The sequence below is a fragment of the Puntigrus tetrazona genome, chromosome 23 (genome assembly GCF_018831695.1).
Source record: "Puntigrus tetrazona isolate hp1 chromosome 23, ASM1883169v1, whole genome shotgun sequence".
Taxonomy (NCBI): Eukaryota; Metazoa; Chordata; class Actinopteri; order Cypriniformes; family Cyprinidae; genus Puntigrus; species Puntigrus tetrazona.
Window position 1 is genome coordinate 12,439,433 of NC_056721.1, and position 22,163 is coordinate 12,461,595.

Genomic DNA, 22,163 nt, shown 5'->3' on the forward strand with positions numbered 1-22,163 from the left:
TTAATTTCTTTTCTTGTAACTGTATTCAGTCTAACTAGATCTTTAAGTCAAATTAATATGTACCTCCTTTCATAGTCCATACACCAAGCATGACCTGTGCATCCTTGCCTCCAAACCTTCACCATACGTGTAAAAGCCTGTACACATGGCTGTCTCTCAGCTGTGATGATTCTCTCTTGTCCCGAGCAGACATTTGGCCTGAACAAAGAAGAATGAAAGAATTACTTTCCATTTCAGGTGCATAATGCAGCTCTTACATCTGTTTTGAAGTCTTTTAGAACACAATAACTTGAAAATTATTTGTAATTAATATTAAAATAAAAAATGAAACTTTAACAGTGACATTCACTGCATATAGCTATTCGAACAAATGAAATACTCATTCGCTTTTCATCTATATATCATTTATATTTCGTTTATATATAAAACTATACACTATATCAAAAGTACTTTATACTTATGAATACATCATTTTTTAGAAGAAAAATATGCTTGGAATTTTAATAAATAATTCATATACGTAACAAACCGTTTATACAGGAAAAGTAACATATTTATGCATACAATTCGTGCATTCAATAAATTAGCAACATTTTTACAAAATAAAAACGTGACTAAAATGTAATTTATTTTCATGGTACTTACATAAAAGGCTGCAGAGCACGAGAGCACGATGGACGGATCTCTGTAAGCAGGAATAATAACATCACTGCGTGTATATCCATGTCACAGAGCCTCGCAACACTTTCCAGGCAGAGTGAACTGAGAGCGTTCAGACTGGTTCATCTGGAATCCAGCAAACGGCTGGGAAGGAACGGCATGTCTGGTACAGTAGTCCTACCGAGTGTTTACTAAAGGCATTTACAGTAACCTAATGCATGGATGGGGCAGGCGTGGACATACGAATGATATTTTAGAGAAGGTATCTATGGGTTAATAATGAGCAGCGTTTACTAAAAATAAATCCCCTCTCTCTAAATTTTTTTTAAATTAATTCTGGTCCCGGGCAGATAGTTTTTAACTGCCTTTTTCTCAGTTTTCTTACGTGTTTAGTGGACATGCTAAAACACACCGTTAAAACCCAGATATTTAAACATAATTTTTTAATAAACATATATTTGGGTTACACCTGTTGGTTTTTTTTTTGTTTGTTTTTTTTGCAAGTTTAGCAATAAAACAACAGCGTTTGGGCTGTAGAAAACACTGAACACCTGCGTAAATGTTTCAAATTGTCTTAAGATTGTGCTGCCACCTAATGGCTGAAACTGCACTACAGTAACATTAGACCATTTAAAACGAAAAGTGTATATATGTAAAAAAGCTGAACAAAATCATACTTAGATTTAGATGTATCTTCATTTTTTTTTTTTTTTTTAAAAAAAGCTAAATAATGAATATGTTGTTTAGTAAATAACCCTTTAAGAATTTTAAATCCAATCTATAGGCATCTCACGCGAATGCCTGATGTTAATATGTCAACCGCCAGTTAACTCTGATACATTTAATTACATTTTCATAAAATATTTGTTCATGTCAAGAACTAAACTTAAGTCTAACCTTTTATAGCATGCCTAAATACATTTTTTATTGTTTTATTAAAGGTTGGCTATTTGGGTCCTTAACCGAACAGCATTGTGGGAGTTGTTCCTCTGCAGCAATGGCTTGGCTTGTAGTAAGATTAGCAATATCTGTGTCTTTATTATATACTGCATCGGCGGTATTTGAAGACCAAGTTGGAAAGTTTGATTGGTATGTAAACGGAATTTATAGCTGTGTGTTTGTTTGCCGCAGAATCCATTGTGTGTTTTCTGCGACTGTAAAAACAACCGGTACTTTAAGCAGGCTGCGGACTGATCAGTCATCATGTCTTAACATCACTCTAAACTACCTGCGATTTCTTTCAGGAGGCAACAGTTTATCGGCAAGGTGCGTTTTGCGTTGTTTGACACTCATTCTCAAGCGTCTAAAAAGCTTCTGGTGGCAACCGACAAGAACGTGTTTGCTTCCCTCAATTCAAGGACTGGAGACCTGTGTAAGTCTATCTGCTCATCTGACTGCCTTTTCGCGTTTCAGCACGCGTATGCATTTAGAAATTGTAGCCAGAATCTGTTTATATGCGTTTATTGGTTATAAGATCGTGAAAGAATGAATGCCCAAACAGTTAAAAGCCACCATTATACAACATATGACACTTAACCTCTTTTGGTGTTTGATAAAATAACGTTTAAATGGCTGACAAACTGATGTAGCATTTATAAATATTTTCTGTCTTCTTTGAAGTGGACAAATGTGCAATAAAAGCATATTTAAAAATAATAATAATAATAATAAAGTAAACTTGCAAAAAGAAAATGTCACTTTAATAATTTGTGCACTAAAGGGTTAACTCTTGAATTTATTTTTTAAAGATTTATTGGTGAACCTTTAAAACCTTTAGAACAGTAGATATAGAAAATGTTTGTTGGCAAATTTCATCTCGTGTCTAACGATTAAAAGGTTGTCTGTTAACAGCCCATGCTTAAAGGACAGTCTGTCAAAAATAAAAGATTTAAAGAAAAGATCGTCTAGGCAGTGAAAACTGAAATTCTTTGTGGTTGCTTCATTCACACAAGGGATAGTTCAACCAAAAATGTAAATTCTTTGATTATAATTTGTTGTTACAAATATGTATGACTTCACTCCTTATGTGAGATACAGAAGAATGTGTTTTGAAGAATGTTGGGACCCAATGGTTTCGGTTTCCATTGAAAAGAAAGTCCTATAGGTTTGGAACAACATCAAGGAGACAGTAATTTCGTTTTCAGTGAATTGTCTCTTTAAGAGTTATGCTTCAATGTACCCTACATTGTATTTACAATCAAACCTTAAAATGTGTTCTTAAATAACAATAAAAATCTATACTGTCTAAACTAACCATATTGCATCGCCATGGTTGAGTTAACACATTTTCTAAATTCCGAATGTATTTATCCTGAGTTTCTGAATCATAATCATAATAATCTGGATGGACAGGTGAGAGAGGTCTGCATTATGTACATTACAAAACACCTTCCTAGCAATGTGAACTTGTTCAATTAAAAAGCAATGATTTTGTATCCTTTATTAATTAAACCGTGTAGTAAAATGTTTTTGTTTCTTGTAGTCTGGCGGCATGTGGATAAGACTGGACCAGAGGGCCATATTGATGTACTGCTTATGTATGGGCAGGGTAAGCATGCAATAAAAAGCTTATGTTGTAAAATGAGGTTTCGTTGTTTGCGTTTATCGGTGTTTGTTGTCTCTTAGATGCTGTTGTTGTTGTGGGAAATGGCCGTCTACTCCGCTCCTGGGAGACCACAGTTGGCGGCTTGAAGTGGGAGACGGTTCTTGATACGGGAAGGTTGTATGTTGTTCGTTGTTTTGTGACCGTATTAGGATTAACTGGTGCATCAAACTGACGGCGTCCACTTGTGACCAGCTTCCAGGCTGCTGCTTTCGTTGGAGTTCAAGACCTTGTGAAGTATGTTGCTGTGCTGAAGAAATCAGCAATCTCGCTCCATGACCTTTCAAGTGGAAGTCAGATATGGGTAGAAAACCTACCTGACAGGTGATAAGAAAAATCCTGCAAATCAACAGCAGAGCTGCTCTTTTATTTTGCTTCTTTTTGCAGTTGCTATTTGTACAATTATCTTTTTTTTCATCCCACAGTGACAATGTTCAGTATCAAACTATTTATTCTGGTGGGAATGGACTGGTGTTTGTTTTTGGAGTCGTGCCAAACTCTCATATCGTTATTGTTGAATACAAAATTGAAGATGGGGAAATCATGAACAAGGTAAGTTTACTTTTAGTATTTGACTTAACATTTTATTCAGCTGGATCCAAAATTTGACAGTAATGACATTTATAATGTTACATAATATTTTTATTTTTAAAAAGTGTCAGCTATTTAGTAATGACTTTTGTGAGCACTAGAATAAGTTACATCTGAAAATGTATTAAAAAAGAATAGTTTTGGAATTGTAACAATACTTAATATTGTTCTTACAATATATTAAATATCTGTAATAAGCCAATATTACTGTTTTGCGGTTTTTATTAAATGCAGCCTTGATTAGCATAAGAGATTTCTTAAATTCTAAATCTTTTTATAATTATTCACAATACAGTTTTCTTATTTCAAGACTTGGATTAGTTAGAACATACAAAAAATTACCTTTTGATAGACAGATTATTTAATACAATAATACTTTTTTTTTTTTTCTCAGAAATCAGTTGAAGCTGCGTGGATGTCAAGCCTGGAGAGTAGCTGTACGGTGATTGGCTCAGGGGTTCTTTTGTGTGTGGATCAGATCACACAGTCCCTGTATACCCTACAGCTGCAGTCTGCAGAACAGACAGAAATGAGACAGATCCACCTCCAGGTGCACATGTTATGCTTGAATTTCGCATAAAGTGCTGCTTCAGTCTTCTGCAACAATCTATAATATAATGGATGGCTCTTCTTTTTAAAGACTCTAGATTTGGAGGTGGCGTCGGGGTTCCAGCCTGTTCTGACATCCACTCAACCCAATCCAGCACAGCCTCCTCTATCTGAGTTCTTCCTGCAGCTCAGTCCAGAACATCACCTCTTGCTGCAACTCAAAGACGGCCTCATCGCTCCTCTCAGAGACTTCAATCCAGTAAGAACTAATACATCTCAGAGTAAAACAGAAACATTAAATTCCTTACTTCCTGTTCATTAAATGTTACTGATTACAGACATTTTACTGGTTCTTTTACTCAAAGTCTAAAGCTTGTTCATCGTATTGCAGTCATATCTGGCAGCTTTTGCCACGTCTGGAGAGAGGACAGTTGCTGCTGTGATGTCCCCAAAGAATGATACCGTGAGTCACATTTCAAAAACAAGACAAAAATGTCTTCTTAGGTATCTGCTTGTACCTTAATTGGTCGATATTCTTACTCAAGGCTTGCAGCATCAACTTGTTCAGTGCTGACACAGGGAGGAGGCACCTTGACACCACCATTATCTACCACATGGACCCTAATGGAGGAAAGCCAAACAGAGTGAGGGCTGATGCAGAAGTGTATAAGTTTAACTGATTATCCGCCAATCATTTTGATGTACGTTAATTTCACTGGTCTTTTTTTTAGTTATATGTCCATGCTTTTCTGAAGAAAGATGATTCTGTTGGCTACAGAGTCATGGTGCAGACGGAAGATCTTACACTCACATTCCTGCAGCAACCTGGTATGATCTACACTATGGATAAATTGATTACCAATAAAAATATAAATGAAAAACTCTTAAGATTCTGCCAGATAAATATAAAAAGATTTCAAAATCCTTAATTTAAGTATTATTATTTATTAAAGTCGATGCATTGATTAGTCATCATTTATTTATTTTTGTATTTTACTTAAGGTGACTCTTCTGGATCTCTGGAATATATCTGTACAAAAATAGCTACACTTCAGTCTAGTATAAACTACAAAAGTCAAGAAGTTGCTTTGTTTCCCACTGTAGGTAGGGTGGTCTGGATGAGGGAGGAGGCCCTGGCTGATGTGGTCACGATGGAGATGGTTGACCTGCCATTCACTGGAACACAGGCAGAACTGGAGGGAGAGTTCGGAAAGAAAGCTGGTAAAGTGTGACCTAAATGCTAACCTTTTTTATTATGTCTTTGTTTGCTTATTACATATTGGTTATCTTAATTTTCTTAATCTTGTAATTTTAGAGCAGTCCAGTTAAGTGTTCAAAATATGAAACTCATATCTTAAGGACAACATAAAATGTCATTTGATGGCCTTTTTCCCTTGATTTTAACATTTACTAGATATAAATGTTATGTATGCCCGTACTCTGTGTTTGTGATGGCTAATGTGTGTTGTGACATTACTGCTTTGCTTACTAAGCAAAAAAACCCTTCTGTCTCACTCATCTGTTCTATTTTCCATGGCTTTCTTGCTTTTTCGTTTTTGTATTTACGTCCTTATGTGTTTTCCTTTGCCTATCTGCTGCACTTGGATCCAGCCATTCAAGGTACAGTAGAGAGCTTCCTCTAATTTGCTTCTTCCTAATAACGTTTATTTTATCTAATGTTTTTGTCAGCGTCCCTAACTTTTGGTCAATGAATGTGATGTTAAAGCTGAAGGTTTTTTGGGGGTTTTTTTAAGGAGATTAATTTACCTCTTTCATTCATTGCTGTGTTTTCTCCTTACCTGCAGATGGGCTGTTACCCATGGTCCTCAAGCGCCTCTCTTCCCAGTTCATTTTGCTGCAGGCATGGCTGGCTCATCTCTGGAAACTCTTTTATGATGCCCGGAAGCCCCGAAGCAGTGTCAAGAATGAGGTCACCATAGACACACTGTCTCGGGATGAATTCAACCTGCAGAAGATGATGGTGATGGTAACTGCCTCTGGGAAGGTAAGTTTAAAAAGCGCAGTAGTTGCTTTTGTTCTATTGGCTGTCTTGTTGGTTAACATATGGCTGTTGTTGTTCTGCTCAGCTTTTTGGCATCGACAGTAAATCAGGAACGATTTTGTGGAAGCAGTATTTAGAAAACATCCAGCCCAACTCTGTTTTCAAACTCATTGTTCAGAGGACCACTGCTCACTTTCCTCATCCACCACAGTGCACACTTCTTATAAAAAGCAAGGTAAGCTTTTGAAGTTTGCTTTTGTATAATCTAAAGCTATTATTTATTTCCCTGTTTTTGATAGCTTGTTTTGTTTGCTTGCTTGATTTGTCTTTTAGCTCAGAGACTTTGCTTTTTCTAAATTTAAAAATGGACTGTATTTACAGGACACAGGTCTTGGAAGCCTCTATGTCTTCAATCCTATCTTTGGCAAGAAGAGTCAAATTAGTGTCCCTGCCTTACCCAGACCTGTCCTTCAGACCCTGCTGCTGCCTGTCATTGACCAGGACTATGCTAAAGTCCTTTTACTCATTGATGACCAGTACAAGGTGAGTCTCCATTCTTCTGACAAATCTCCCGTGTTCCTTGGAAAATGTGAATCTATTTATTTTCCTCAAACAGGTCACCGCATTTCCATCTACAAAGAACGTTCTACAGCAGCTTCAGGACTCAGCATCCTCTATATTCTTCTACCTAGTGGATTCTAGTCAGGGAAAACTGTCGGGTTTCCGTCTGCGCAAGGTTAGTGTCCATTCATGCAAAGCAGATGTAAAGTTTTGATGCCAGTGTTAAGAAGTGATTTTGTCCCTTTAGGACTTGTCTACAGAGCTAATCTGGGAGGTGGCCATCCCTACTGAGGTGCAGAAGATAGTGGCTGTCAAAGGAAAGCGTGCAAATGAACATGTCCATTCCCAGGGCAGAGTCATGGGGGATCGTAGTGTGCTCTACAAGGTACTGCTGATTTGATGACTGCTTTTTTTGGGCAAAATTAATGACGCTCTTTCCTAATCATATATCCTGTCTGATCTGTTGTTCTTCTGTAGTATCTGAACCCTAATCTCTTGGCTGTAATAACGGAAAGCACAGACACCCATCAGGAGCGGAGCTTTGTTGGAATCTTCCTGATTGATGGTGTCACTGGCCGTAGTGTGCATGAAGCGGTGCAGCGGAAAGCCAGGGGGCCTGTTCACTTTGTACACTCTGAAAACTGGATGGTGGTAAGTGCACAGATGCATCCATCCATTTGTCTTTTATGATTACTATAATAGATGTTAGATGTTAAATGTTTCTGGTAAAGAGTTTAACACTACTTTTTGCGTTTCTTCCCAATAGTATGTGTACTGGAACTCCAAGTTTCGCAGAAATGAGTTTTCTGTGTTGGAGCTCTTTGAGGGAGCGGAGCTCTACAACAGCACAGTGTTCAGCTCCCTGGACAGACCACATCCACCTCAGGTTTTGCAGCAGTCATACATTTTTCCTGCTCCCATAAGCACTTTGGAAGCTACACTTACGGAAAAGGGCATCACCAGCCGACACCTTCTTGGTTAGTATTGTGCACATCAAGCAGTTCAATCTTCAGATGCTGATAGTTATTTTATTTTTTTATATCTGTGAAGTCAAAGTATTATGAAAAATCTCAGTATTCTCGTAAATTAAGTTCTGCTTGTTACTTTTACTTTATAGTCGGGCTGCCATCAGGCAACATTTTATCCTTACCAAAGATGTTTTTGGACCCTCGGAGACCAGAGGTAGTCTCGGAACAGAGTCGGTAAGTTTTTAACTAATATTTAATTGCATGCAATTCAGACTTTAATTAACAGTTTGCTTGAGTAACCAAGCTGAACAATGATTGTGCCACCATTTAGGGAAGAAAACCTTATACCATATGCTCCAGAAATGCCTATTCGTGAAGAATGGTTTGTAAACTATAACCAAACTGTGTCAAGAGTAAGGGGTATTCACACTGCCCCCTCTGGCCTGGAGTCTACCTGTTTGGTAAGTGATGGTTCAGTCCATTTCTTTTATATTACATACATTTTTGTTGCTAGGATTTGAAGGGATAGTTCCCACCCTTTTGTTGTTCCAAACCCTGTAAGACCTTTCATCTGCGTAACACACATTATGATGTTTTGATGAAATCCAAGAGCTTTCCGACCCACTATAGAAAGCAATGCCGCTACTACAGTCAAAGCCCAGAAAAGTAGAAAATACTACCTTTCTGTGACATCAGTGGTTTCACTGTAATTTTGTAAAGCTATAAGAATACTTGGTATGTGCAAAAATCTCTTGGATTTCAGCGAACATATCTTAATTTGGGTTCCAAAGATGAAGGTTTTACAGGTTTGAAATGACATGAGGTTGAGTAATTAATGACACAGTTTTCATTTTGGGTGAACTATCCCTTTAACATCCGTGCCATTCTTATTATATGAATGAAATCTGTTTCATTTTTTTCACCCTGTAGGTGGTCGCATATGGTCTTGACATCTACCAGACCAGAGTGTTTCCCTCCAAGCAATTTGATGTCCTTAAGGATGACTATGACTATGTATTAATCAGCAGCGTACTCTTTGGCCTCTTCTTTGCCACCATGATCAGCAAACGTCTAGCGGAAGTGAAACTGCTCAATAGGGCATGGCGATAAGACTCATCCTAAAGGCCTGCTGACTTCACTCTCGCCCTCACTGCAATGTGGTCGACACATTGATTGCAGGAGACTAGCTGGTGACCATGTCAAAACTGCAAGATCATTTGATAAGTTTGGTGTATTTTTGCAACCAGCTGTCTTAGAGATCTTGTGGTGTTTTGAGTGTAAGTGCATAGATGGCCATGATAGTTTTTCCCTTTTCAGAGAGAGAAGTAATGACCCCCCCCCCACCACCACCATAGCATTGAACAACTCGCTGTCTAATTTATTTATTGTGCCTTTCGGGGTAACATAATTCATGTGATTAACAGGTAGACTTGCCAGGTATAACATAATAATTGTCCCATTTATTTCTGTCATTTTTTTTCCATTATAGATTTAGTTGGAGTCTGCCTTTTGAAGAAATTGTTTTTTTTGGTTTTTATGAATATCGAGGGAAGGAGTATTGCAAAAGGACTGCCATTTTTATTTAAATCAATGAAAAGATTGTGATTGGGTTTTAAATTTGATATGATCTGGTTAGTGGTTACGGAATATATTGCCTGGCATACAGGATTTGAATGGGCAAACACTAGTGCACATGAGAACTGTGAAATTGTTTTCTCCTGTACATTAATGATAAAAGGTTCTGCATAGGAGTTTGGATAGTCTTTTGTAGTTATTTTATGGTATGTCAAATGCACTGGATGGTTTGGAGCCATGTTCTTACTTGATATATTTATGAACAAGATCCTAATATGCCATATCATACTTTGATTTTGACTTGTACACATTACAAATCCTTGTGATTTTACTATTGTGTAAAATGTTTCTACTCTTTTGATTTTCATGAATAATAGGCCTGTTTATATACATAATTTTAAAAGCATCCCCACTGCTGCAAATTAATGATGTCAAGGAAAAAAAAAAAGTTTAATAATATTTGTAACAAGAGTAGATATTTAAATATTAAGTTGGTAACAAACTGAATGCTTTTTTTTTTTTTTTTTAAACATGCATAAATTATTTCTTTCCCCCCTAATCAATAATAAAGAATATCCCCTTCCTAATTGTTGAACGTATTGGTGAATTGTTTTTTTTTTTTTTTTTTTAAATAACGTAAAACTGCTGCAGTTCTGAATAGTCAGTTGAAATATTTTCTAGGTTTATCAAAGGGGTCATTAATCTAAAAAAATATTTGTACATTATTTTGTGAAATACTTGTTTGACTGACGTCTGCAAGTTAGTTATTATATGACGTCTTCAGTTGTGTAGACAATTTTGACATTTATTTTGAGAATTGTTTTTCTTCAGTAGAACACAGATTATGTTATTTTGAAGACTGTGCAGACCAGTTTTGGTTGTAGTTAACTTCAATGGTATGGACAAAAAAATAATGTACAATTGTTCTAATTTTGCACTCTCTTAAAGGGACAACCCCCCAAAACTATTCCTCGTGTTGTTCGACGATTCACTTATTGCATTTTTTTAATTCTAGGCTCATTCCGCCAAACATTTATTTTCGGGTTTCAGAAGAAAACTTTGGAAAGACATGGTGGCTATTTAAACACACAACGACAGAATTTTTTTTATTATCGGGTGAACTGTCCCTCACATTTTCTGAGCTGTTCTGAGCCACAATCGTAAATAAACAATTAGCGAGTAAAACCGTTAATCACGGTCCTATTATTATCATTATTATTATTATATCAGCAAATTTCTACGTGCTCAAGGGACATAACACACGAGACTTTTCGTGTTTATCTCTGACGACAGTTCCTGTTATTTGGCGTCTGATGATTAACCTCATTTCCGCTCTTGGATTCTAATAGAGGATCTCAAGATGGCGTCGAGTGGAGGAGATGGAGAACCTGAGTGGACCGCAGCCGTACGGCCACTTTTATCAGCGTCCTACACGGCTTTCGAAACGAAAGAGCTACCTCAGCTTATAGGATCCATCATAAACAGGTCAGACGAGGGCTTGCTTGTTGAGTTGGCTCGTGCAGGGCTGAAATAAACTGTTGAGTGACTCTGCATTAGCTGTGATGCTACGGCAGCACCGAGGCTGTGTCTCAAAACCTAGTCAGCTGACTACCTTGACAGCATTTCGGGACATCGTGAGAGGATTTGGATGATTCCGCATGCGCTTATGATGTCCAAAAATGTCCTTTTGTAATAGTTTTGATGTCCGAAAACAATTTTGAATCATTCACACTCGCATATGACGAGTAAAGGTGCCGTCTGCGAATGCAGCTCACTGTGTTTTGAGACACAGCCGGAGTGTTACTCTGCATTTACAGTAGCCGATACATCTGATTCTGCTTCATCATCAGGCCGGGGACCCACTATTTTACGTTCTTATGAACTGCCTGGTTGATATTTTAACAGTGCCGCTTACTTATAATGGACGTACAGGATCCCACGACATCTGCCTCTGAATAAAGTGACTTTATAATTGTGTCGGAAGTGAATTAATTGACGCCGAATGAGCATGTTAGCCTCCCTCGATTAACCCCAACCAACGTTAGCTAGCCTGCTAGCCGCTGTCAAGAGCTATTTATAATTCCCATACTCGCCTTTTTTAAAATTGTCATCCTGATAAATCTTCCTCTGTCAGTCAAAGGCAACCACGTTACTCCTAGTTACTCAAAGTTTTAATTGCAGTCGGTTCAAATTAATGCATATAGGGGGTGTGCCTGCTAACTAGCGAGCCATGACTTAGCAGCTGGTGCTAGTGTTACTGATGGTTCGCTAATTGTGAGTTAGCCTCTTTTGGTGAAGTGGGCAAACGTCGGAATTCGGTTTTAGTTGTAGGGTTAGTCGTCCTTTTCAAAAGCTTGCCTGCTTGCTTGTGTGTAAACGTGTAAGTTACTGTCATCGGTTTCGTTTTTACGGAAACAGTGTTTGGTCTCCTCAAACAGTCATATTACGGTGTTTGTCATTTTGAGCCTGGTTTAATCAACTATTTAAGTATGAGCCAAACAACTGCCAGATCTTTCAAATAAACAGTGAACGCATTGAAATGAGTCTGATATGAAATATTTAACTGTCGTCTTGTTGACATGAGCTAAGTGCAAACTTGGTGGAAAGTGAAAGTAACACGATTGATAATGAATTGAGCTGTTGACCTATACTGGACTAAACCAGTTTAATAACAGAGTGTTAATTGTTTTATTTAGTTATGTTTTCATATGTCTGCGCTCGCCTGACTGGGCTCAGATTCATGTTTTGTGATCAGTGTGTAGACTCTTTGCTGACATAAGTGTATTTGTTCAGAAAGATTTATTTGAATTCTCTGAATGGATAAAATGAATGATGAGTTTTCTCTGAAACTCATTCAAAAGTATTAATAAATGCTATAATAATATAAATAGTAGTAAAATGGCACTGATACAGTTGAGACAGTTATCACAAGATTTTAGCAATCATTTAAAAGCTTTAGTGATGTTTGTGTATTGTTGTAACTCTTAAATCTGAAAGCGTGCCAAAGTTTTAAAGTTTTCCGTAAGTGTTCAGTGTGTCAGACAAGGTCACGCATTCCCTCTCCTGTGAGTTTATCTTACAAAGAAAATTCCTTTTGTGCGTTGGAATTTGTTTTTCCACTGATTATTGTTAACTAGTTGTTACATGCTCTCTATAGGAGAGTTTTCATGTTCATCTATTTTAGAATCATTTAGTTCGCTGAATGAAACTGCATTTTGGGAGTTCTTTCAACAATTTCAACACAAAGTTAATCGTAATTATTGATTGGTTTCCGTTCTTACTGTCAGTTTAATTTGATAATTCCAACAGAAAACATTGTCTTCATAGTCTTTCATTAGAACATAACAACTTACTTTATCTGTAAGGATTTAGCTTTTATAAGTCAGAATGGTCATATGCAAGCTAATGGGTAATACTTTTAACCAATAGCCAAATAGCTGTGTAGATATTAACACTCTTGCATTGTCATGCATACTGACTTTACAATTCAACTTATTTCTGATGGATAATCAGAATGTCTTGATCTCATTAAATCAGTGGTTTCACTTGGAATTATCACTTTCAAGTAGTTTTAATGAGACGCAATCTGCAATTTACATTGACTTCAGCGGTTTCTCTCTTCTTTTTTTCTACAGTGAATCTGAGATTCTTCACCATGACAAACAGTATGAGCCATTCTACTCCTCTTTTGTGGCACTATCTGCACATTACATCACCACAGTTTGTGGACAAAGTATGTCACATTTCAATGCTTTAGTCATTTCGTTAGTTTCTAGCTAAAATGCAACGCATGTTCCTATCTAAACGTATGCATACACGAGTTTAACTGGCTTTTAAACATGTTGCCCCTTTATTCATAACAATTGTATGTCTCGTTTCAGTCCCCAGAAATCAGTTGCTGTCAGTAGCTGCAGCATGTAAAGTATTGATTGAATTCTCACTGCTCCGTCTGGAGAACCCTGATGAAGCATGTGCAGTCTCTCAGGTCAGACATGAACTTTGGTGTAATACGTTTTGTCTGTTTGATTAAGCATTGCATCTTTTCCCGTAGACTTAACTTCCTTTCTCTTTCCACTGCACAGAAGCACCTGATCCTCTTAATAAAAGGCCTTTGTACTGGCTGCAGTCGATTGGATCGGACAGAAATCATCACCTTTACTGCAATGATGAAGTCAGCCAAACTACCCCAAACAGTCAAGACCCTCTCTGATGGTAAGTGTAGTTTCAAATACAGCTGTGTTACCGGATAAACGAACTGTCTAGGTCACGTAAAGACTTTGTGAAATGTCGGCATTGGTATAATGTCTTTATAGAAGTAATGTCTATGCTAGATGTTATGGAGCCAGCGTAGGGGTATACAGCAACAGTGTTTTAAAGCATTTGAATGTTGAGCGTCTTGCTTGATAATTCAACACAGCTGTTCAGAAATAAACAGCTTGAGGAGGTGAAGGCGTTTCATTTGTAGGATTTTCTTGTTTTTGGCTCAAATAATTCTTGTGGATCTAGTTTATTTTGGTGTAACTGTATGATGTTATTGAAGTTCCTATAGTGTGTAAAAGTGGAATTTTTAGTTCATTGACTTGCAATCCTGATGCAGTTCAGGCAGTACACAGATGTGTCATAACTATATTTGTGCTCTTTACACCTTGTTATGTGCTGTACGTGAGAACTATTGAAGCATCATTTTCTTGTGTGGCTGCTCATTTGATTGTTGTGGCTAATTATGGGCTCTCTTGTGAGTTCTCAAGTCAGGGGGGAGCTGTTCTGTTTAGTAATTGAATTCTTTAACATATTAGTAAGACTTTCTTCTAGTGTGCTTATTTAGTACAGTTAATTATTAAAAAAATTAATATTTTGAAAATGAATGGATTTAGTCAGGCCACCTAACCTGTACATAAATTCCATTTTATAGAAATATAAACTATTTTTTATGATTGTACGCAATTAATATAATTGATTAAACAGTGCACTGAACTTTACAAATGACTCATGAAATCAATCAAAAATAGCATCCTTCATCATGACACAGTTTGGCAAGTAACCGGTGGCACAGATTAGTCCAGACAAAGCGTTGTGTTATCTGAGTGTATTAACCTTTTTTTCCTTATGTGAGTGCCAGGCTGGTAGAAAGGAAGCTTTGTTCTCTCTCCTCTGTCAGAGAGGGGTTAAGATCATCCAACTCAAAGACGAGATTCTGCCTCCTGATATTCTGCAATTGCCTTTGGTGCTTTTGTTTTTCAGTCGAAGACCAGAAGGAGCTTCCCTCCCCTGTTAACCCTGAACTCAGACAAAAGGAAGTCCAAATGAACTTTTTCAATCAGTTGACCTCAGTCTTTAACCCTGACATTACCATGCTGGCCTCTCCATCTGCTCACATGCAGGTCAGTGAATGAGATGAGCCTTTTGCAATGATGTGACCTCTTTGCTGTTTTGCTATGAGCAAACAAAGATTTTTTCTTTTTTTTTTGTTTTATGCAATGATGTTGTGTGTTTTGCAGGGTGAGAATGAGTGTGACGACCAGACAACAACAGATCAGGCAACGCAGGTCAAAATGAAGAATGCCTTCATCTCTCAAAATGTGTCCAGTTTACAAGAATTAGGTGAGTTGCACTATATTAGATGATTTCATAGACTACCTGTTGAAACAAAGTTTGTTTCATTTTGTTACATAATGAAAGCTTAATTTTTATCCCATGCATTACAGGGGGCTCAGAGAAGTTGCTGCGCGTGTGCCTCAACCTTCCCTACTTCTTACGGTATATCAACCGCTTCCAAGACGCGGTATCCGCCAATTCTTTCTTCATCATGCCAGCCACTGTGGCGGATGCCACCGCTGTCCGAAATGGGTAAATCAAAGTCACCCTCAGATCACTGCTGTTTGCTAAATCTTTTGAGATTAAGTAATCCTGACTTTCCCTCTCCATGTTTAAGTTTTCACTCCCTGGTGATCGATGTGACCATGGCCTTGGACACCCTTTCCTTGCCTGTACTGGAGCCCTTGACGCCTGGGAGACTACTTGATGTGACTGTGTTAGCACTAAGCTGCCTCTATGCAGGTGGGTTGATTGAAAAATCTCCTTTTGTCTAGTTCAGATATACACAGAGAGCTTCAGGGGTGTTTTTTTTCCTCCTCAGGTGTGAGTGTGGCAACTTGCATGGCCATACTGCAGGTGGGCAGCGGCTTGCAGCTTCGTGCGGCCTCCACTGGCTCCAAGGAGGAAGATTATGAAAACGACGCTGCTACCATCGTGCAGAAATGCGTAGGTGTCAATAGACAAGATGACAGTTTTATTGTCTTTGGTGCGCTCCTCATCTTATGCTTTTGTTTTCAACAGCTGGAAATCTATGAGATGATCGGACAGGCCATCAGTAACTCGCGCAGAGCTGGAGGAGAGGTAGGAACACTTTGCCACAAAGTATATAACATTAATGAGAATGGCCCAAAGCTAAGATTGCGCTTTGTTTCAACAGCATTATCAGAACTTTCAGCTCTTGGGTGCCTGGTGCCTGTTGAACAGCCTGTATTTGATACTGAATTTGAGCCCCACTGCCCTTGCTGATAAAGGGAAGGAGAAAGATCCCCTTGCAGCATTACGGGTCCGAGACATCGCCACCCGAACCAAGGACGGAGCAGGATCTCCTAAACTTGGCCCAGGGAAAGGGTAAGTGCCTCTGTGTCCTGTGCTTCAAATAATCATCTAATGAATGTAAGAGAGTCCTAAAATGCAAGTGCTCGGTTCTTAGTTATAGCTTGTGTGTGTGATTGAAATATTATTACGTTTTATACACACACAGTGTCATTTTTGTCATTGTGTCACTATTTTCTTCTAACAATGTCAGATTTTACAGAAATAAATTGAACATAATTGGTGAAATGTATTGAATGTATGAGTTGCACATGTTGTGTATTTTAGATATTACAGAAATGGCATAAGTATGTGTCAGTCAGTGAATGTAAAGTATTTTTTCTCATCAGGCACCAAGGTTTTGGGGTTCTGTCAGTCATCCTGGCAAATCATTCAATCAAGCTGCTCACATCACTGTTCCAGGACTTACAAGTAGAGGCTCTTCACAGAGTAAGACTTAACATGACTGCTGCTTTTAAATTCCCTCAGCATTTTTTGTGTTGTACGCAATGCGAGTGAAGCTGTTTTCTGCCTTTCAGGGCTGGGCCAGTGACGGGCCTCCAGCAGAGCTGAACATCATGGCCCAGAGTACATCCATACAGAGAGTGCAGAGACTCATTGACTCGGTTCCTCTCACAAACCTGCTCTTCACGCTGCTCTCCACCTCCTATAAAAAGGTATGTGACCACAAGACTCGATCGTGACTACAATGAGGAAGTGATCTGTTGTGTTTAAATGTGGTGCCTCTGGTTTTTCTTGGTTCAGGCGTGTGTTCTGCAGCGGCAGAGGAAAGGTTCGGTCAGCAGTGACGCCAGTGCCTCCACTGACTCCAACACTTACTACGAAGATGACTTCAGCAGCACAGAAGAGGACAGCAGTCAAGGTAGCAAACACTGCACATACCTCAAAATTTTACCTTGTAAATAAAAGCCACAGTGAGATCAGACATTGATTCAGTTTCATATAAACAGAGTAGTTGATTTTAACTGTAAATTAATATTTTAGTAATTAGTTATAATGTTATAACTGGGTGAATCTCACAGGAAATGTCCAAGTTATGTTTAAAATCAAAAGGAAAAATGTTATATTTTGCAGAAAATATTTTTTTGGACTTTCACATGAAAACACAAATATTCCCTCTGAACAATATCACATTATCTGTAAAGAAATAAAAATGAATTGAATAATAATGGATTCTGTGCACTGTTTTCTTTTTCTTTTTTTGTTAATTGAATTTGTATATAAATGTAAAGTATAATAGAAACTGAAAACAAAAAGAAATAATACAATGAAATTGTTGTAGTAGTAGTTTATTTTATGCACATCGATTCATGCACATTTTTTATTTTATTTTTTTATAAATAAACCTTGAAGAAAAACTTTCTGTATTACTGCAACAGTTGGTAAGGGTGCATTTAGATCTGCTTTATTGTGATAATGAGATTGTCAAAATTCATTATTCATTTTCTTTCTGCGAAATACAATTTTCATAATTTTTCCCTACGTTTGACTGAAATTATGTATGATCTGTGTCTATTGTGACATTTTTGTGAGATTCCCCCAGCAGTCTTTTTTTTTTTTTTTTTTTTTTTTAATGTTATTGGCATGAGTTATTTTTATGCAGCTGAGGTCAGGGTTTGCTTGTGGTTTACTGAGCTAGTGTCAGGGCTGAGGAGTCTCAGGGACATTCTTAGGCAGTTCCTGAGCACTGCACGCTGTAGTAGAAGGACAACAGTCAGTCCTCCCCAGAGCTCAGAGTCAGGTCAGTTTACTTCCTGTTCCTGAACACTGTGGCACGCTAAGCATGCTCTGCTTACTGCGCCGTTCTGGCAGCCGTCACAGCTAGTGACAGTGTTCGTTATTTCAGCAGAGAGAAGACAGGAGAGGACAAGAGCAGCTTGTTTCTCAGGTCAGCAGATCTCTGTCTTAGGTCAGAATCGTAGTGTCTTCTATTTAATGTGCCTTTTAAGCAGTAACAAGATCTTAAGTAGATTTATTTCCATGGCTTATGTAGCTTTGTTTGAATACAGTACAATGACTTGATTGAAAACGGTGCTGAATGTGGCTCTTGGCGTGTTTTCAGATGATGATAGTGAGCCCATTCTGGGCCTGTGGTTTGAAGAGACTATTTCTCCCAGTAAAGAGAAGGTGGCACCTCCACCTCCTCCTCCACCCCCACCTCTGGAAACATCCCCGAGACTCAAGAGTCCAAGCAAGCTGAACACGGCAGAGAATGGCAACATCCTGGCTAGTCGCAAGGACCCGGAGTTGGTAAGGCCGCAATGTGTAGTACAGTGCTGATTTGCACTAACTTAGAAAATTAAACGTTGTTCTATACAAACACATTTGTTTCATAACTCATAACCAACCTTGCCAAAGCAGAGTTAATGCTTGTTTATGATTTAGCTGCTCAAAATCAGAAATGTAAATCAGATGTCATCCATATTAATCCATATTAAGTTGTCAGTCCGATACAACTGCCGAAAAAAAATTATATTGTAAATCTGTTACGTATTTGAATATTTTAAGTTATACATTTTTGTAATTTAATATCGTTTCATTATTTACATGACATGAGGACAGGACAGAAATGGTTGCTGTTTCATGTTAATGTTTTATTGATTGTCAAATTGCAAAGTTGACCTAAAGACACATTTCTTGTTGCAGTTTTTGAGTTTGGCCTCAAGCATACTGAACTTCATCACCACCTCCATGCTGAAGTCCAGAAACAATTTCATTCGCAACTACCTGAGCGTGTCCCTCACGGAGCAGCACATGGCCACCCTCGCCAGCATCATCAAGGATGTCGACAAAGATGTCAAAGGTAGTGAATTTTTATGCTTCTAACCATGATCTTACATTTAGACATATCCTAACATCTTTTTTTTTTTTATGTCCAGGTTCCTCTGATGAGGAGTTTGCCTCAGCCCTCTATCATTTTAATCACTCTCTGGTAACGTCAGACCTGCCCTCACCATCCCTTCAGGTAAATTGTGAAATATTTTTAAAAAATGAAATATTACTTTATCACATGTCAATAGATGTCAAGCATCTGATATCTGTTTTCTTTAACTTTTTCTTCAGAACACTCTTCTGCAGCAGTTGGGTGTTGCCCCGTTCTCAGAGGGTCCCTGGCCCATGTACATCCACCCTCAGTCCCTCTCAGTGCTCTCCAGGTTATTGCTGATCTGGCAGCATAAAGCCAGCCAGCAGGGGGAGCCTGATGTACCAGAATGCATGAAGGTCTGGGAAAGGTAGGATATCACTTAATGTTACAAAATTGCCCCTCTTAAATCTAGCGTTGGATAACTCATCAAATTCCACCAATGTGTATATTATGTTTGCATCAACTTCATATTTGTTCATATAACGTTGCATAACATTCTCAATCTGAATGTTGTTTTTTTAAGGTTTGTGGGCACTCTGAAGCAACACACACAACAGGGAGCGGTGCCTGCTGACGAGGACCTCAACGTTGAACACCTTCAGCTGCTTCTGCTAATCTTTCACAACTTCTCTGAAAAGGGCCGCCGCAGCGTTCTCACCCTCTGTATGCAGACCATCGCTGAAATCGCAGCCCATGTGGATTCTCAGCTTCAGGCTGTACCCCTCAATCTGGCCCGCATCTTGCTTGTGTTCGATTACCTGCTGCACCAGTACTCAAAAGCTCCCATGTACTTGTTTGAGCAGGTACAAATCTATTTGTACTTTCACTGGAAGCATACCACTGTTTTGTAGCTAGTTTGTTACAGTTATTTTTTAATTTGCTCGCTCAGGTTCAGTACAATCTGCTGACACCCCTGTCATCCGGGGCCAGTTCAGGACAGGAGGGAGGAAAGAGAGGCTCTGTCCCGCTTTATTATGGTTTCAAAGAGGTGGAAGAGAACTGGGCCAAGCACTGCTCGGCAGGTAGGAGTAAGTCAGATTTCTTATATTTAACTCAATTGGGCACTTTATGGTCGATATCAAACATACTGCACGATAACAGTTGTAAGCATTGCTGTTCTAGTGCAAGAACTGTTTTTATTATATGTCTGTCACTCTCATTTAGATTCCACAGTGCAGCCGAAATTCTACTGCGTTCTGTCTCCTGAAGCCTCAGAGGATGACAGGAGTCGACTTGATGGAAAGGTGAGGCAACACATCACAAGTCTGCACAAGTATTAGAGACATGGGAGTGTTTGTGCACCTAATTAAAGAAAACCATTTTGGTCTTTACCAAATACAGTGGGCCGCATTTATTTATTTATATCTAGTTATGTAATATTATATTGTATATTATAATTTATTATAGAGAATAAGAGTATTATATTTTATATTATAATTAGGGTGGTCTGTTTAACATGTTAACTTAGTTATGAACACGAATAAAATATTTTAATGCAGTTATCGTCTTCTGTTTCATTCAGTTGACTTGTGAATATGATGCAGGGCAGTAACTCCATAAATGCGGTTATGTCCTGAAATTTACAGGGGTTTTGTTTTGCCCCAATATCTTTCTCTGCTAGTATTTGTCTCTTATTTATATATATATATATATATATATATATATATATATATATATATATATATATATATATATATATATATATATATAATATAACAATTTTTACACGAGCAGCAAGAGTGATTAGTGCTGTTTATGTTTGAATAGCACAAGTGCAAATGTGATGTTATACAACAGTTCGGTAAATAAGAATTTAGTATTGTTATATTTGAAACATAATATTGTGTGTTTGTTCAGTTTTGCCAGAACTGTTGTGTGTCTGTTAGGAACACTGCAGCGTTTAATTTCTGAATGGATCTTTGTTTTAAACGAATCATGTGAAACAATTATTCAAAGGTCCATTCAAAGAGAGCCTTTTACTATTATAATAGATTATAAATCATCTTTTATGGGTATTTTCAGAGCCAATTTCAGTTTAGGTTAAACATTATTAGCCTTATGTTTTAAATATTAAATATTATTGTTATATTATAATAGTTGTATGTCTAATTTTGAGACATAACATTGTGTATCTGTACGCATTTTTATTAGAATAAATGTTTATTTTGAAATGTTTTGAAAACACAGAAACATTGCAGGAATTTAAAAAATAATTTAAGAAAACCTAACATAAAGTAAGATTTATTATTTTAATATACTAATAATAACTATTAAAATAGAATGCATTAATATGGTGCTATAAAAATGCGATTATAGGCCAGGCTTTAATGCCGCACTCATACATTATATATCTGAGATCCTGTTCGGTCACTTCATATACCCTGAGGTTCTTGGCCTTACAGTTTGAAAACTCCCACTTTATATATAAAGATGAATATAAGATGTTAATGTGCATGTTATTTATCAACTGTTACAGGTCTTCCAAGTCCTGTTCAATGGCGCGGTGAAGTACGACGACTTGTACTCCTCTCTGATCTCCCTGCTGGCTGCGGGATCCCGCTTTGACACAGCAAGACGGCAAGAAAACAAGCCCATCACCCCAGTAGTGAGTTACAAACTCTTTGCAGTTTTCACAGGCAATCTTGTGTTTTGCTCATTGACTTTGTCCTAAATTTTGCAATCAATCTTTGGTACAGGAAGCATGTTCCTTGCAGTACTACTTTTTGGTGCTGTGGAAAATCCTGGGAGTGCTGCCGCCCTCGAAAGCCTATGTTGAGCAGCTTAAGAGCGGCAACAGTGACCCCAGTGAGAGCGACATCTTGCACACCCTAAGATGGTCATCAAGGTTGCGAGTCAGTACCTATGTTAACTGGATCAAGGTTAGTTTTAAAATTATTATCACTAAGAAAATAGAACCGTCTGATCAAGATGCCTTGAAGTTATTATGGTCAATCATCTGTTAACACTTTTTAAACAGGAGCACCTAGTGAAACAGGGAATGAAAGCTGACCATGCCACATCTCTGATCGAAGTGGCCTCGGCTAAATGCAGTGCCGTGAAATATGATGTGGAGCTCGCAGAGGAATACATCGCCAGACAGGTATACTCTAAAGTAGTCATTAACAACTGATATAGATTTTT

At 37.9% G+C, this 22,163-nt stretch overlaps 3 protein-coding genes across 19 annotated transcripts in view; 2 read left to right on the plus strand and 1 right to left on the minus strand.

Annotated features, from left to right (window-relative positions):
* megf6a (multiple EGF-like-domains 6a) overlaps positions 1-828 on the minus strand; it is a 55,418-nt gene extending 54,590 nt beyond the window's left edge. Inside the window, exons 1-2 of the mRNA XM_043224674.1 lie at positions 646-828; positions 64-198 (exon numbers count right to left, since the gene is read on the minus strand). Of these exons, the coding sequence (XP_043080609.1) occupies positions 64-198; positions 646-725 (215 nt within the window). The 5' untranslated portion in view covers positions 726-828. The remainder of the gene's footprint in view (positions 1-63; positions 199-645) is intronic.
* A 795-nt stretch (positions 829-1,623) lies between these two features.
* Positions 1,624-10,100, plus strand: emc1 (ER membrane protein complex subunit 1). Of its 2 annotated transcripts, XM_043225281.1 has the most exons (23): positions 1,624-1,749; positions 1,905-2,032; positions 3,143-3,208; positions 3,286-3,379; positions 3,458-3,586; positions 3,688-3,814; positions 4,248-4,403; positions 4,494-4,661; positions 4,794-4,865; positions 4,948-5,046; positions 5,134-5,230; positions 5,507-5,623; positions 6,014-6,022; positions 6,208-6,407; positions 6,490-6,639; positions 6,786-6,947; positions 7,021-7,140; positions 7,213-7,350; positions 7,443-7,616; positions 7,732-7,942; positions 8,083-8,167; positions 8,265-8,394; positions 8,864-10,100. In XM_043225281.1, the coding sequence occupies exons 1-23, from the start codon at positions 1,658-1,660 to the stop codon at positions 9,041-9,043; spliced, it is 2,904 nt and encodes a 967-aa protein (XP_043081216.1). In that variant the 5' UTR covers positions 1,624-1,657; the 3' UTR covers positions 9,044-10,100. The 2 variants fall into 2 exon arrangements, with proteins under 2 accessions (XP_043081216.1, XP_043081217.1); XM_043225282.1 differs by lacking the exon at positions 6,014-6,022 and having other exon boundaries at positions 1,637-1,749.
* Positions 10,101-10,837: 737 nt separating this feature from the next.
* The window catches only part of ubr4 (ubiquitin protein ligase E3 component n-recognin 4), a 40,585-nt gene continuing 29,259 nt past the window's right edge, over positions 10,838-22,163 (plus strand). For 8 of the 16 annotated variants that reach the window (XM_043225176.1, XM_043225181.1, XM_043225182.1 and 5 more), the window contains exons 1-25: positions 10,838-10,993; positions 13,144-13,241; positions 13,390-13,493; positions 13,591-13,720; positions 14,750-14,889; positions 15,007-15,109; positions 15,214-15,355; positions 15,441-15,565; positions 15,645-15,769; positions 15,845-15,904; positions 15,981-16,171; positions 16,486-16,585; positions 16,675-16,812; positions 16,901-17,018; positions 18,003-18,044; positions 18,219-18,406; positions 18,803-18,959; positions 19,036-19,121; positions 19,220-19,389; positions 19,546-19,825; positions 19,912-20,050; positions 20,187-20,266; positions 21,499-21,627; positions 21,719-21,901; positions 22,000-22,122. In XM_043225176.1, the coding sequence (XP_043081111.1) occupies positions 10,869-10,993; positions 13,144-13,241; positions 13,390-13,493; positions 13,591-13,720; positions 14,750-14,889; positions 15,007-15,109; positions 15,214-15,355; positions 15,441-15,565; positions 15,645-15,769; positions 15,845-15,904; positions 15,981-16,171; positions 16,486-16,585; positions 16,675-16,812; positions 16,901-17,018; positions 18,003-18,044; positions 18,219-18,406; positions 18,803-18,959; positions 19,036-19,121; positions 19,220-19,389; positions 19,546-19,825; positions 19,912-20,050; positions 20,187-20,266; positions 21,499-21,627; positions 21,719-21,901; positions 22,000-22,122 (3,276 nt within the window). In that variant the 5' untranslated portion in view covers positions 10,838-10,868. The remainder of the gene's footprint in view (positions 10,994-13,143; positions 13,242-13,389; positions 13,494-13,590; positions 13,721-14,749; positions 14,890-15,006; positions 15,110-15,213; positions 15,356-15,440; positions 15,566-15,644; positions 15,770-15,844; positions 15,905-15,980; positions 16,172-16,485; positions 16,586-16,674; positions 16,813-16,900; positions 17,019-18,002; positions 18,045-18,218; positions 18,407-18,802; positions 18,960-19,035; positions 19,122-19,219; positions 19,390-19,545; positions 19,826-19,911; positions 20,051-20,186; positions 20,267-21,498; positions 21,628-21,718; positions 21,902-21,999; positions 22,123-22,163) is intronic. The other 8 variants (XM_043225184.1, XM_043225185.1, XM_043225190.1 and 5 more) reach the window with 4 other exon arrangements.